The sequence below is a fragment of the Pseudorasbora parva genome, chromosome 19 (assembly GCF_024679245.1).
Source record: "Pseudorasbora parva isolate DD20220531a chromosome 19, ASM2467924v1, whole genome shotgun sequence".
Taxonomy (NCBI): domain Eukaryota; kingdom Metazoa; phylum Chordata; class Actinopteri; order Cypriniformes; family Gobionidae; genus Pseudorasbora; species Pseudorasbora parva.
In genome coordinates, this window is record NC_090190.1 from 41,364,934 (window position 1) to 41,379,882 (window position 14,949).

Below are 14,949 nucleotides of genomic sequence, written 5' to 3' on the forward strand. Positions count from 1 at the left end.
GCATCCAGCAGTGTTCAATTCAACAGAATATTCAGCTGTTCTACAAATGAGCAGAAGACTTTCAGATGGAGCGAGTGTGTGTTTCTCGTCCGACACACACACACACACACACACACACACACACACACACACACACACACACACACACGCACACACACACACACGCACACACACACACACACACACACGAGTGCTGAAGCTGAAGCTCTTCTATATATAAACAGAGACAGACACAGATGGAGATTATTTGAATATCATTTGAATTCAAAGATGGAGCCGAACTGCAGTCCACTTCCTCTGCTCTGATCCGGAAGCTGCTGAACTTTATATCACACACCCCTGTGCTTTATATCACACACCCCTGTGCTTTATATCACACACACCCCTCTGCTTCACACCCCTGTGCTTTATATCACACACCCCTGTGCTTTATATCACACACCCCTGTGCTTTATATCACACACCCCTGTGCTTTATATCACACACACCCCTCTGCTTTATATCACACACCCCTGTGCTTTATATCACACACCCCTGTGCTTTATATCACACACCCCTCTGCTTTATATCACACACCCCTGTGCTTTATATCACACACCCCTCTGCTTTATATCACACACCCCTCTGCTTTATATCACACACCCCTGTGCTTTATATCACACACACCCCTCTGCTTTATATCACACACCCCTGTGCTTTATATCACACACCCCTGTGCTTTATATCACACACCCCTCTGCTTTATATCACACACCCCTGTGCTTTATATCACACACCCCTCTGCTTTATATCACACACCCCTGTGCTTTATATCACACACCCCTCTGCTTTATATCACACACACCCCTCTGCTTTATATCACACACCCCTGTGCTTTATATCACACACACCCCTCTGCTTTACATCACACACCCTGTGCTTTATATCACACACACCCCTGTGCTTTATATCACACACCCCTCTGCTTTATATCACACACCCCTGTGCTTTATATCACACACCCCTCTGCTTTATATCACACACCCCTGTGCTTTATATCACACACCCCTCTGCTTTATATCACACACCCCTGTGCTTTATATCACACACACCCCTCTGCTTTACATCACACACCCTGTGCTTTATATCACACACACCCCTCTGCTTTATATCACACACCCCTCTGCTTTATATCACACACCCCTCTGCTTTATATCACACACCCCTGTGCTTTATATCACACACACCCCTCTGCTTTATATCACACACACCCCTGTGCTTTATATCACACACCCCTGTGCTTTATATCACACACCCCTGTGCTTTATATCACACACACCCCTCTGCTTTATATCACACACCCCTGTGCTTTATATCACACACCCCTGTGCTTTATATCACACACCCCTGTGCTTTATATCACACACCCCTGTGCTTTATATCACACACCCCTGTGCTTTATATCACACACCCCTGTGCTTTATATCACACACACCCCTGTGCTTTATATCACACACCCCTCTGCTTTATATCACACACCCCTCTGCTTTATATCACACACCCCTGTGCTTTATATCACACACCCCTGTGCTTTATATCACACACCCCTGTGCTTTATATCACACACCCCTGTGCTTTATATCACACACCCCTCTGCTTTATATCACACACCCCTCTGCTTTATATCACACACACCCCTCTGCTTTATATCACACACCCCTGTTCTTTATATCACACACACCCCTCTGCTTTATATCACACACCCCTCTGCTTTATATCACACACCCCTGTGCTTTATATCACACACCCCTCTGCTTTATATCACACACCCCTCTGCTTTATATCACACACCCCTGTGCTTTATATCACACACCCCTCTGCTTTATATCACACACACCCCTGTGCTTTATATCAAACACCCCTCTGCTTTATATCACACACCCCTCTGCTTTATATCACACACCCTCTGCTTTATATCACACACCCCTCTGCTTTATATCACACACCCCTCTGCTTTATATCACACACCCCTCTGCTTTATATCACACACCCCTGTGCTTTATATCACACACCCCTCTGCTTTATATCACACACCCTCTGCTTTATATCACACACCCCTCTGCTTTATATCACACACCCCTCTGCTTTATATCACACACCCCTCTGCTTTATATCACACACCCCTGTGCTTTATATCACACACCCCTCTGCTTTATATCACACACCCCTCTGCTTTATATCACACACCCCTCTGCTTTATATCACACACCCCTGTGCTTTATATCACACACCCCTCTGCTTTATATCACACACACCCATCTGCTTTATATCACACACCCCTGTGCTTTATATCACACACCCCTCTGCTTTATATCACACACCCCTGTGCTTTATATCACACACCCCTGTGCTTTATATCACACACACCCCTGTGCTTTATATCACACACACCCCTGTGCTTTATATCACACACACCCCTGTGCTTTATATCACACACCCCTGTGCTTTATATCACACAACCTTCTGCTTTATATCACACACACCCCTCTGCTTTATATCACACACACCCCTGTGCTTTATATCACACACCCCTCTGCTTTATATCACACACACCCCTCTGCTTTATATCACACACACCCCTGTGCTTTATATCACACACCCCTCTGCTTTATATCACACACACCCCTCTGCTTTATATCACACACACCCCTGTGCTTTATATCACACACACCCCTCTGCTTTATATCACACACACCCCTGTGCTTTATATCACACACACCCCTCTTCTTTATATCACACACACCCCTCTGCTTTATATCACACACACCCCTCTGCTTTATATCACACACACCCCTCTTCTTTATATCACACACCCCTGTGCTTTATATCACACACCCCTGTGCTTTATATCACACACACCCCTCTTCTTTATATCACACACCCCTCTTCTTTATATCACACACCCCTCTGCTTTATATCACACACCTTCGGGAAAACAATTGCTGCAGGATTTGTTTTTATTTTCAAACTATTTTCACTCAGAAATTGATTTCAGTAAATTCCACAAACAGTTAGAAACAAACGGCAAGTAACGTGCTGATTTAAAACACTCCGATAATCAAACTTACTGATTCGGAAAATATATTTTTTTACAGTGTTCATTCAAGCGTGTTTATTGACATCTGCGATCATTTACTAGAGCCGCTTGTTGAATGCATTTACATGTATTTATTTATATTGAATGCATTTACATGTATTTATTTATATTTGCATTCACACTTATATATTTATTTTTATTGCATTTGCATGTATTTATTTGATGCATTAATATGTATTTATTAGGAACGCATTTACATTCATTCATTCACTCCATTCTTTGCTTGACTGTTTGTCCGAGATAAAGGTTTGGATGGGTTCAAACTTCCTCAACCTCAATGCGGGTAAAACAGAAATAATTATTTTTGGCAAAACTTCCCCGGCCTTCTCCACTGATGCCCTGGGCCCTCTAGCCTCTAACGTCAGGCCCTCTGTCAGAAATCTGGGGGTGATCTTCGACAGTGCGTTTAAGTTTGAGTCAGCAGGTCAGTGCAGTAGTTAGGAAAAGCTTTTATCACTTAAAGGGATACTTCACCTCTTTTTCATATTAAACTGTTCTTCCCTTATCTAAGACGAGTTGACACACACCTCTCTCGTCTCAGTGTGTGCTCTTAATCTCTCTGACGCGCGGTGACGATCTGATAGCATTTAGCTTAGCCCACTAAGCCCAGTTCATTCACTATGGTACCAAACAGAGATCAAGTTAGAAGCCACCAAACACCTCCACGTTTTCCCGATTTAAATACAGTTACACCAATAGATGAACGATCAAGTATGGGGACATAAAATGAAACGTGGCGCTTTTCTAAAAACCTCCCTCACATCTCCTGCTATTGACAGAAATGAGAGAGTGGGAGACTTGAGGGAGGATTTTTCAGCCGGGACTTTTTACTCCGCCGAGCCGAAGTACTCTCAGAAGTGCTATTCCGCCAAACATTATAGTTCTCTATTGGTGTAACTGTATTTAAATCGGGGAAACGTGGAGGTGTTTGGTGGCTTCTAACTTGATCTCTGTTTGGTTCCATAGTGAATGAACTGGGCTTAGTGGGCTAAGCTAAATGCTATCAGATCGTCACCGCGCGTCAGAGAGATTAAGAGCACACACTGAGACGAGAGAGGTGTGTGTCAACTCGTCTTAGTTAAGGGCATAACATACTTTAATATGAAAAAGCGATGGAGTATCCCTTTAAGAACTATAGCTAAGACTAAAGCCTATCTGCCCCAGAGTGATCTAGAGAGAGTTATCCATGCATTCATTACATGTCAACTAGACTATTGCAACTCGGACCTTTCCCAGCTCCGCCGCCTCCAGTTGCTTCAGAACTCCGCCGCTCGACTCCTCACTTGTACAAAAAAGCGTGCACATATCACCTCGCTCCTCGCATCGCTTCACTGGCTCCCCATCCGCTTCCGCATTGATTTTAAACTGCTACTGACAGTCTATAAATCCCTACATGGATTGGCGCCCACATATCTTTCTGAGCTTCTCCACCACCACATCCCATCCAGAGCGCTACGGTCAGCTGACCTACTGCTGTTGGAAGTGCCCAGAACCAGACTCAAAACCAAGGGGGACAGAGCCTTTGCAGTAGCAGCCCCCAGACTCTGGAACTGCAGCACAGTCTCTAAACATTTTTAAGTCTCTTTTGAAAACTCACCTCTTTTCTCTCGCATTTGATTAGTGCCTCTTTTTAAGGGCCAGTATTAGTGACCCATGTCTACTTTTCTAATGTTCTTTTACATTATTTTAACTCCTGCGCTTTTCATTTTATATATTATAACTATTATTTTCTTCTTTGGCTTGCTTTGCTCATTGCACTTATCAGTTTATTGTGAAGCACTTTGGTGTGGCTCAGCCATCTGTAAATGTACTATAGAAATAAATTTGACTTGGACATTCATTTATTTATATTTAATGCATTCACATTTATATATTTATTTTTAATGCATATGTGTATTTATTAATATTTACTTGTTTATTTATTTTTAATGCATTTAAATTTATTTATATTTAATACATTTGCATTTATTTATTTATAATGCGTTTACATGTATTTATTTGTTTATATTGAATGTTGTTTAATGTATTTATTTATTTATTTATAATGCACTTGCATTTATTTGTTTATATTGAATGTTGTTTAATGTATTTATTTATAATGCACTTGTATTTATTTGTTTATATTGAATGTCTTTACATTATTTATTTATTTACATTAAAAGCATTAAACAGATTATCTAATGTTTCTCATTTAGAGGTAAGCAATGGAGAAATAGCTTGTTTTTGTGTTTTTTTTAATACAGGAAAAGACTTTGTATAACAAATTTGAATGATCATCAAACCTGAACTCTTATAACATATGACTATATGCCAAACTCATAGTTGATAGTGCTGATGTTAACATGAAAGTGTGCTACTCATTATTCTGTTTTCCAAGATGTAATGGTTGTATTAAAACTGAAAGCAGTTCATCCATCAAGTCGATGCCAAAAAAAAGATCCACCAATATCAAACCACCACCATCCAACCAGCCAATCAACTCCCCACAGAGAAAACAAGCCCCGCCCTCCATTTCTCCATTTCTCCTTGTTTGAGAAGCGTTTCTCCTGATATAGACTAGCTCTTTCATGATGACTCTAATGTCTAGTTGTTCACGATTCTCAATGTGAGGCCGAAAAACAAGATCTGATCCGATTTAATATTTGATCCAAAATATTAATGTTTCTTGTAATTACTTCAAGAACTTTGTACGGTGTAAAAAATTAACTTGCTCCATAAACTTAAAGTACACGGGTATAAGTGATGCTGCTGTAAATGAGTACGAGTGGAGGAAGTCCCAACAACAAAAACAACAGGAAACGTTATCTTCAAAACTCCTGACCGTATGATTCATGTGTTCAACACCGGGACTAACTCAACCACAGCGGACAGAAAACATTACCACACACACACACACACACACACTAAAAATCGGAAATATTCCTCCAGTGTGAATCATCTGTTCTCTATGTGAATATACAGTAAAGTGTGATTTATTCCTGTGATCAAAGCTGAATTTCACATGATCCTTCACTAATTATTCTCATATGAGGATCTGATGATCAATACACATTTTCAAATTTCTGTGCAAAATGTGATATACTTTATTTTTGGGGATTCTTTGATGAATAGAAACATTTATGATTATTATCAGTGTTGAAAACAGTTAATGTTATTGTGGAAACTGTGATACGTGTTATTTTTGGGGATTCTTTGATTCACGTTTTGTACCATTATAATGTTTTTACTGTCACTTGTGATCAATTTAATGCGTCCTTGATGATTTAAAGGATTCATTTCTTTCAATAACTCTCACTGAGGCCGAACTCTATTAAAACACACACACTGAGTTTTAGTCATGCCAACAAATATCATGTCAGACCAACCAGTTTCTCAACCTTTTTATGTACAATCCTGTATCATGTTACACACACACACACACACACACGGTTATTTGCCTTTAGGACACAGAACATTATCCCTATAAGAGACGTTTACAGCATCACGTAAAAAAAAAGGTGTGCTGTAGACTTTGTGTGGTTTTATGTGGTGTGCATTGTGTGAAGCATTAGAGGTTTACAGCAAACCACACACACACACACACACACACACACGCACACAAAGATCAGAAATCACACACAGATGCTTCCAACATATCCAGAACACAACAACAAACCTAAATTTAATTAGCAAAAACTCAACTTCGAACTATATTTGAGATGTGTGACACCTGACAAACCGTCCTCCGTCAGAAATGCTTCATGATTATTAATAATCTTCTGTTGCGGTTGCCTTTAAGGGTGTGAAGTGAAACAGAAGTGACAGATCTTCCGTATTGCACCGCACTTATGGGTTAATCTGATTACTGCAAAAGAAGAAATAGATTGGAAAAGAGGAAAAAATACTAGGTTCAACACTGTGGATGTTGATTGGATCTTGAGATGTGGGCGGGGCATGCACTAATGGAGGCGGGTCTGAATGCCCCTTAGGGGTCACGTGATCTAAAATAATTGGCGAAGTCCATCGTTTAACAGGAAAATATTGATTAAGAATTATGAGGTAAAAGGAAAAATCATTCACAGTAAGATCAAGAACATGCATTAATAGACGGTGAATTTTAATTTCACGCCAACTTTAAAATAATCTCTAATTGAGGAGAAAATTTGACAAAACTTCCCTTTCACTGTAAGAAATTATATGTTCAATAAGTTATGACAACGTATGTTTTTACATTGGTTTAACTCATCAAAATAAGTCAAGAAATGTTCAACTTATTTTATTAGTTAAAGAAGATGTAACTCGTTTTTAAAGTCAGTTTAACATAATTTAATTTGAAATAACTTAAACATCCAAGATGATTGTACTTGTTAAAAATGTGCCTTTTTTTACAGTGTTGTAGACATTGTGGTCTAATTTGAAAATGAGGTAACGCAGCTCTGTTTATCATATTAGACACATCTGAGTGTGTTAAATGATGTTATGATGTTACTCTGTGTATTCGCTCAGCGGCTGCTGTGACTCTTGTTCACACTGCAGAGAGAGTTCACACTACAGTTTTATTTTGATTTCTGCAGAAAATCTAATTTTTCTAACAGAGAATAAAACCTGAAACCGAGGGTAACGCAGATATAATGTCATTAACAGGCGACACTTTCGCCTGTTTCAAACATTTATTTACTTAATACATTTTTGTGTATTGCTTTATTGTGTTTAAATGTTCATTTTTTTTGTCATAAGAAAAGTTATAGTTTGACAACGCTTTTTTTGCAACTTATTTTAATATCGTGATAATATTGTTTACCGTGGTAAAATTGCAATGTTATGTGTATTTTTCAATTAATATTTTTATGTAAAGTGCTTTGAGATGTAACATTTAAAGGTGCTATATAAAATAAAGTGTATTATTATTATAATAAAATTAATCACAACATGAAAATTTGATACCGGCACATGCCTAAATATAACATGATATTTCATGACTCTTGTAACTAAGGCCTCGTCCACAGCCAGCGCTTTCCTAATCCGATCTTTTTTTTTTCCTCGTTTCAAGAAATATCCACGTCCACACGGGATTAAGAAAACGGGCTAAAAATGATGTAGTTTGCATGCCAGGCCAGTGTGTGGCGCTGTAATTCTGCCACAGAAATACACTAAAAACGGAGAAGAAGAGGGGTATAGCAGTGGTTGGAGGTGAGGCAAAATCTCAATAAAATAACAATAGATACATTTGCTACTTAACAGATGTGTTTTATTTGTAATGTATTTATTGTTATTGTATTGTGAGATTTTGCCTTACCTCTGACCACTGCTATACCCCTGCTAGCCACAACTCTTCTTCTCCATTTTTAGTGTATTTCTGTGGCAGAATTACAGCGCCACACACTGGTCTGGCATGCAAACTACATCGTTTTTAGTCCATTTTCGTAATCTCGTGTGGACGCAGATATTTCTTGAAACGAGGAAAAAAAAAGATCGGATTAGGAAAGCGCTGGCTTCGTGTGGACGGGGCCTTATTCGCTTTGGGACCCGGTTTAGAAAAATATCGGATGCATGCTTCTAAAACGCCGGATCCGTTTGGACGAAACGCTGATACGGTACAAAATGTATACATATACAGCGAAACGCGTCTCCGTGTGGACGGGGCCTAGATGTCCTTATAGCTCTATCTGGAGCAGATGAGCTGTTCCACTGGGTCCTAAAGTCAGTTTATATCTTCCGTTTGCATTCAGATATAACATCATACACATGTAGACATTATAAAATCATTATAAAATCTAATTTTAGTATTTGTTAGGTGCACTAAAGCACTCCATTCATCCCTAAAGGGCTCAAATTGACCTGCGAGGGAAAGATTTGTTACTTTTTTATTACAACCATATAAAATCCTTGAATCCAGTATATTTTCTATGTGTATTCGTGATCGAGGAAAAAAGTGCCAAGCTGTTGTACCCCTAAAGGTCCAATTTTGACAGCCCTGTGTGTTGGGACACTTTTTGCCATTGAGATGACTTGAAAAGTGTCCCAATCACGCTGAATTTAACCTAAAGGGTTAATGTGTGGGCGAGTATACAGCAATGATAGCTTTATATATAAACAATACAAGTATTAATATGACCTCATTTAGCTATAGGTGTGTGTAAAACTCGGAGTCAGCATATCTTTTAAGGAAACTATTTCAAACTATCTAATTAAGTGCTAAAATGAGGTCAGTGCCTTCACTTTCTAAAACACAAGGGCAATGTGAGTGTGTGTGTGTGTGTGTGTGTGTGGTTATGAATATCTGATTGTTCCTGGTTTAAATGTTGACTAACAGGCTTGTTACCCAGTAACTGAATCTCCAGAGAAATGACTTATCTCTGGTTTTCTCCTGGTGAAGAACGCAGGGCGACCAGGAAGAGAAAATACCCATGATCGTCAGACACAAACACTACAGATCTACAAATCTTGCGGGTAAATAGAAAAATGTGTGAACGAGCAAATAAAACGATCTCATTGCTGGCTTGTGTTTACTAAAACACACATAGTTCACATCTTTCCTGTTGCTCAGAGGTACACACAGGAAGAAGAGCATTCAGAAATGAGTGAGTGTGTTGAAAGAGACAGATGAGAAGTCATGCTCTGACGCTTCCTTCCTTCTTTATCTATTGTGGCATCATAAAGCATGAGTTCTTGACCTATCGTGGCATTGTAAAGAACTACGAATGATCTCGAGATATGCTGTAACTTCACAACAGCATCTCAGTAAATGAAGATATTCACACATGGTCCGGTCAGAATGAAGGCCACCAGATGACCGGGCTGGTTTTGACTGTTCAGGTCTGTTTAACAGGATCATATAATGCTCAACTCAACTGTTATAAAACAACACACACCGTTGGCGAGAGTCACTGTGAATACAGACATGTTTACTACATGAGGACATGCCATAGAATGCAATAATTATATTATTAATTATAACAAACTAACAAATAGACAAACTACACTGTCAGAAAAAAAGTTACATTGCAGTCAGGCGGTACCCTAAGGGTACAAAATTTAAGGTACTAATATGTAACATTGTGTGGTGAGTAAGGTACAAAGATGTACCTTTTCACTTTTGTACCTTTATGCCCCTAGCGTATTTCTATGCCTTTCTATTTATTAGTTGTGTGTGTGTTTGTGCTTATATATATATATATATATATATATATATATATATATATATATATATATATATATATATATATATATATATAAATATATATACACATACACACACACACACACACACACACACACACACACACGTATATACATAAAACTAAAAAAAAAAACATGGATTGACTATATAATTTTAAAATACTTTTTACATTTTTAAAAAGTTTGTTTTATTTTAGTTGTATTCATTTCCCGGGTTGAAAAAAAGCAATTGTTGAATTCCCTGATATTCCATGACTTTTGATTATTTTAATTATGTAGGCTATAATTTTTTTAACTTGAGGATCGAAGATCGAGGGAAACGATAAATATCACACATCACGGGCACTGTCGATCATACTGTATATTGATTATAGAGTCTGTATCTAAACAAAGTTCTCACGAAATAATCAGCCTGTTGCATTACGACAGATTCCCCTGAGAAACACACATTTAGAAACAGTCTTACCATACTCCGAGTTGTTTTGCTCTTCATCATCTCGTTTCTTACCGCCCATCTCTTCACTTCGCGTTCATGTGTTTAAAACAACAAACGTGTGGATGATAATCTCGAGCTGTTTCACTTCATCTGCGTCGATAAAGTCCAGTTTCGGTGCGCGGATCTTAGTTGCAGTGCTGCTGTATATTGTCTGTAAATCTTTGAGTAACCAAGCAGTGTGATGACGTAGGCTACACGGCACCTGCCGCCGCGCGCTCCTCTGGCTCACCTGTACGCGCGCTCCCGTGCACCTCCTCTGCCGATGGCTGTTCATTACTGGAAGAGGAAGAAACTTTTGGAGGAATGAGAGTTTTCAGGTTTTTCAGTATCTCTGCAACTGTATTTTGACATTCACGACGTTGTTAACTATGTTTGTAATATATTTAATAAAGTGACAGATTAATAATAAATGGACTGGTAAATGGACTGCATTTATATAGCGCTTTTATCCAAAGCGCTTTACAATTTTGCCTCACATTCACTCATTCATACACCGACGGCGATGTCAGCTGTAAGGCTCATCCAGCTCGTCGGGAGCAGCTGGGGTTAGGTGTCTTGCTCATGGACACTTCAACACTTGGTCAGGTGGAACCGGGGATTGAACCACCAACCTTTCGGTTTGTAGACAACCTACATGAACCACTGCCGCCACTGCCGCCCCACAAAACCCCCCAATAAAAACATTATAAAAATAAATAAATAAATAATGTGTTGTGTGGATGCACTGTCCTGTATAAAGACGCGGTCACGTTCACTGTTGTTCGCGAATTTTCACCCGCGTCTTCCCTGTTGAAAAACAAACAAATAAACAAACAAAAAACAACAACAGCATTTTCTGGTTTTTAGTGTATGCTGGTTTTGAAATGTTGTAACTACAGTATGTGTAACTACAGTAACGTTAATAACCAATCACATAATATAATAATCACATCATCAACATGATTTCTGCCCGAGTCCTTTCCCGATTCTTTCCCTCCGGCTGTGAGCTGAAGACCACATGTCCCAAGATTCTGAGCTCAAACTTGGCCTCATCAAACTACGCCTTTGTTTTGAATAGGCGACCTCTAGCGGACGGAAAAGTTACATAGTGCAGCATATATATATATATATATATATATATATATATATATATATATATATATATATATATTGAACACATACACTCACCTAAAGGATTATTAGGAACACCTGTTCAATTTCTCATTAATGCAATTATCTAACCAACCAATAACATGGAAGTTGCTTCAGTGCATTTAGGGGTGTGTTCCTGGTCAAGACAATCTCCTGAACTCAAAACTGAATGTCTGAATGGGAAAGAAAGGTGATTTAAGCGATTTTGAGCATGGCATGGTTGTTGGTGCCAGACGGGCCGGTCTGAGTATTTCACAATCTGCTCAGTTACTGGGATTTTCACACACAACCATTTCTAGGGTTTACAAAGAATGGTGTGAGAAGGGAAGAGCATCCAGTATGCAGCAGTCCTGTGGGAGAAAATGCCTTGTTGATGCTCGAGGTCAGAGGAGAATGGGCCGACTGATTCAAGCTGATAGAAGAGCAAACTTTGACTGAAATAACCACTCGTTACAACCGAGGTATGCAGCAAAGCATTTGTGAAGCCACAACACACACAACCTTGAGGCGGATGGGCTACAACAGCAGAAGACCCCACCGGGTACCACTCATCTCCACTACAAATAGGAAAAAGAGGCGACAATTTGCACAAGCTCACCAAAATTGGAGAGTTGAAGACTGTAAAAATGTTGCCTGGTCTGATGAGTCTCGGTTTCTGTTGAGACATTCAGATGGTAGAGTCAGAATTTGGCGTAAACAGAATGAGAACATGGATCCATCATGCCTTGTTACCACTGTGCAGGCTGGTGGTGGTGGTGTAATGGTGTGGGGATGTTTTCTTGGCACACTTTAGGCCCCTTAGTGCCAATTGGGCATCGTTTAAATGCCACAGCATTGTTTCTGACCATGTCCATCCCTTTATGACCACCATGTCCCCATCCTCTGATGGCTACTTCCAGCAGGATAATGCACCATGTCACAAAGCTCGAATCATTTCAAATTGGTTTCTTGAACATGACAATGAGTTGACTGTACTAAAATGGCCGCCACAGTCACCAGATCTCGACCCAATAGAGCATCTTTGGGATGTGGTGGAACGGGAGCTTCGTGCCCTGGATGTGCATCCCACAAATCTCTATCAACTGCAAGATGCTCTCCTATCAATATGGGCCAACATTTCTAAAGAATGCTTTCAGCAGCTTGTTGAATAAATGCCACGTAGATTTAAGGCAGTTCTGAAGGCGAAAGGGTCAAACACAGTATTAGTGTGGTGCTCCTAATAATCCTTTAGGTGAGTATATATATATAAAAAATGTTTAACAAATGTAAAACTCAAAGTTTAACAAAAACGTATAAATTACAATTGGCCCAGTTTTGTTTATAATTATTTATCATCATTATAAATTATTATCATTTATATTTATCATCATTAGCCTGTTATCCAAACATAAAAGACCTAGACATGGACCTTGATTAGTTGATTTCCCTGTACAGTAATACTGACTCTTATCAGACACGAGTAATGCGTCAAGTGACACACTGAGACTGGTAATTCAGGTCAACGCTTGAGGAAGAATGTGTCAAATATCTAGTAACCACACCTTCCACATAAACCATCTACAACTCCCTTTAGGTATATTATTATTCTTTGTACTCTCGTGCAAATTGCATGGTGAATGAATATGGTGTATATTAAAGTACCACAGTAATGTAATCTGATACCTTTACTGTACCATCCCAGCTAACAGGAAACGTTCTGGCAAGGTTCTCTCGAAATTATGTTCTTCCTGTAATGCTAATTTTTAGTTAAAAACGTTAGCTCAAAATGCCATGTCGTAACTACCGTAACAGATTCAGACGACTTGTACCTGACCTCTGCAGATTCAAGGTGAGCAGCGCTGCAATGACATCAAAGTTCATAAAGTGCATGGAGCTACATACGGTAATTACGACATGGCGTGAACACAGCACTATACACCTATAACATTATGAGCACTGACCACTGAATAACACTGATGATCTCTTCATCACGGCTCCTGTTAGTGGGTGGGATATATTAGGCAGCAAGTGAACATTTTGTCCTCAAAGTTGACGTGTTAGAAGCAGGAGAAATGGGCAAGCGTAAGGATTTGAGCGAGTTTGGCCAGATTGTGACGGCTAGACGACTGGGTCAGAGCATCTCCAAAACTGCAGCTCTTGTGGGCTGTTCCCGGTCTGCAGTGGTCAGTATCTATCAAAAGTGCTCCAAGAGGAACAGTGGAGAACCGGCCACAGGGTCATGGGCGGCCAAGGCTCATTGATGCACGTGGGGAGCAAAGGCTGGCCCGTGTGGTCCGATCAAACAGACGAGCTACTGGAGCTTTGATGTAAAAAAAGTCTCCGTATAAGGTGTTGTTTTTAATGTTTAAGCAATATCACATGAGCAAAAAGTGCTGTGTTTTTCCCCTGAATATCAGCACGTTTGCAAATGTGATATTGATTTAATACAAAAATTCTAAGTTTAACAAAAGCACACGTCTCTATATTTAACTAGTCTATTATGTCAGAGGTTTTCAAACTTTATGATGCTAAAAACCCCCACATATGAGGGACCCCCTTCCTAAAATACATCAATATATGTGACCCTGGACCACAAAACCAGAAGAATAAAACAAATATATAACGATTTATAAATATAACTTTATAGAACATGATCTTTACTTAATATCCTTGTGATTTTTGGCATAAAAGAAAACTTTTTAATTTTGACCCATACAATGTATTGCTGCTATTGCCACACACACACCTGATGACTGGTTTTGTGGTCCAGGGTCAGATTTTTATGCTTGCAAAAACATTTAAAGATAAACAGTAAGTGTGACATGATAAATACAAAGTTTCCAAACTTTGGCTATACTTAATGTTGGATGTATAATATATTTTTTCCTCTGCATCTGTGTCTTTAAAACGGCCCTCTGAATTAGAATGAAATGATTCTTAGCATAGAGAAAACTAAACTTTATCTTGTTTTGACTTTCTTTTACGTTCCACTGAGGCTGTAGTTTGTTTGCTCAGTATCTTTATTTCTTTATGGTTTGGGGAATATAAG

The 14,949-nt window shown here is 39.2% G+C and overlaps 1 protein-coding gene across 1 annotated transcript in view; it reads right to left on the reverse strand.

Moving 5' to 3' along the window:
- Window positions 1-11,010, reverse strand: part of slc44a4 (solute carrier family 44 member 4) — a 36,559-nt gene extending 25,549 nt beyond the window's left edge. The window contains exon 1 of the mRNA XM_067425503.1: window positions 10,761-11,010. Within this exon, the coding sequence (XP_067281604.1) occupies window positions 10,761-10,809 (49 nt within the window). The 5' untranslated portion in view covers window positions 10,810-11,010. The remainder of the gene's footprint in view (window positions 1-10,760) is intronic.
- Between the last annotated feature and the right edge of the window lie 3,939 nt (window positions 11,011-14,949).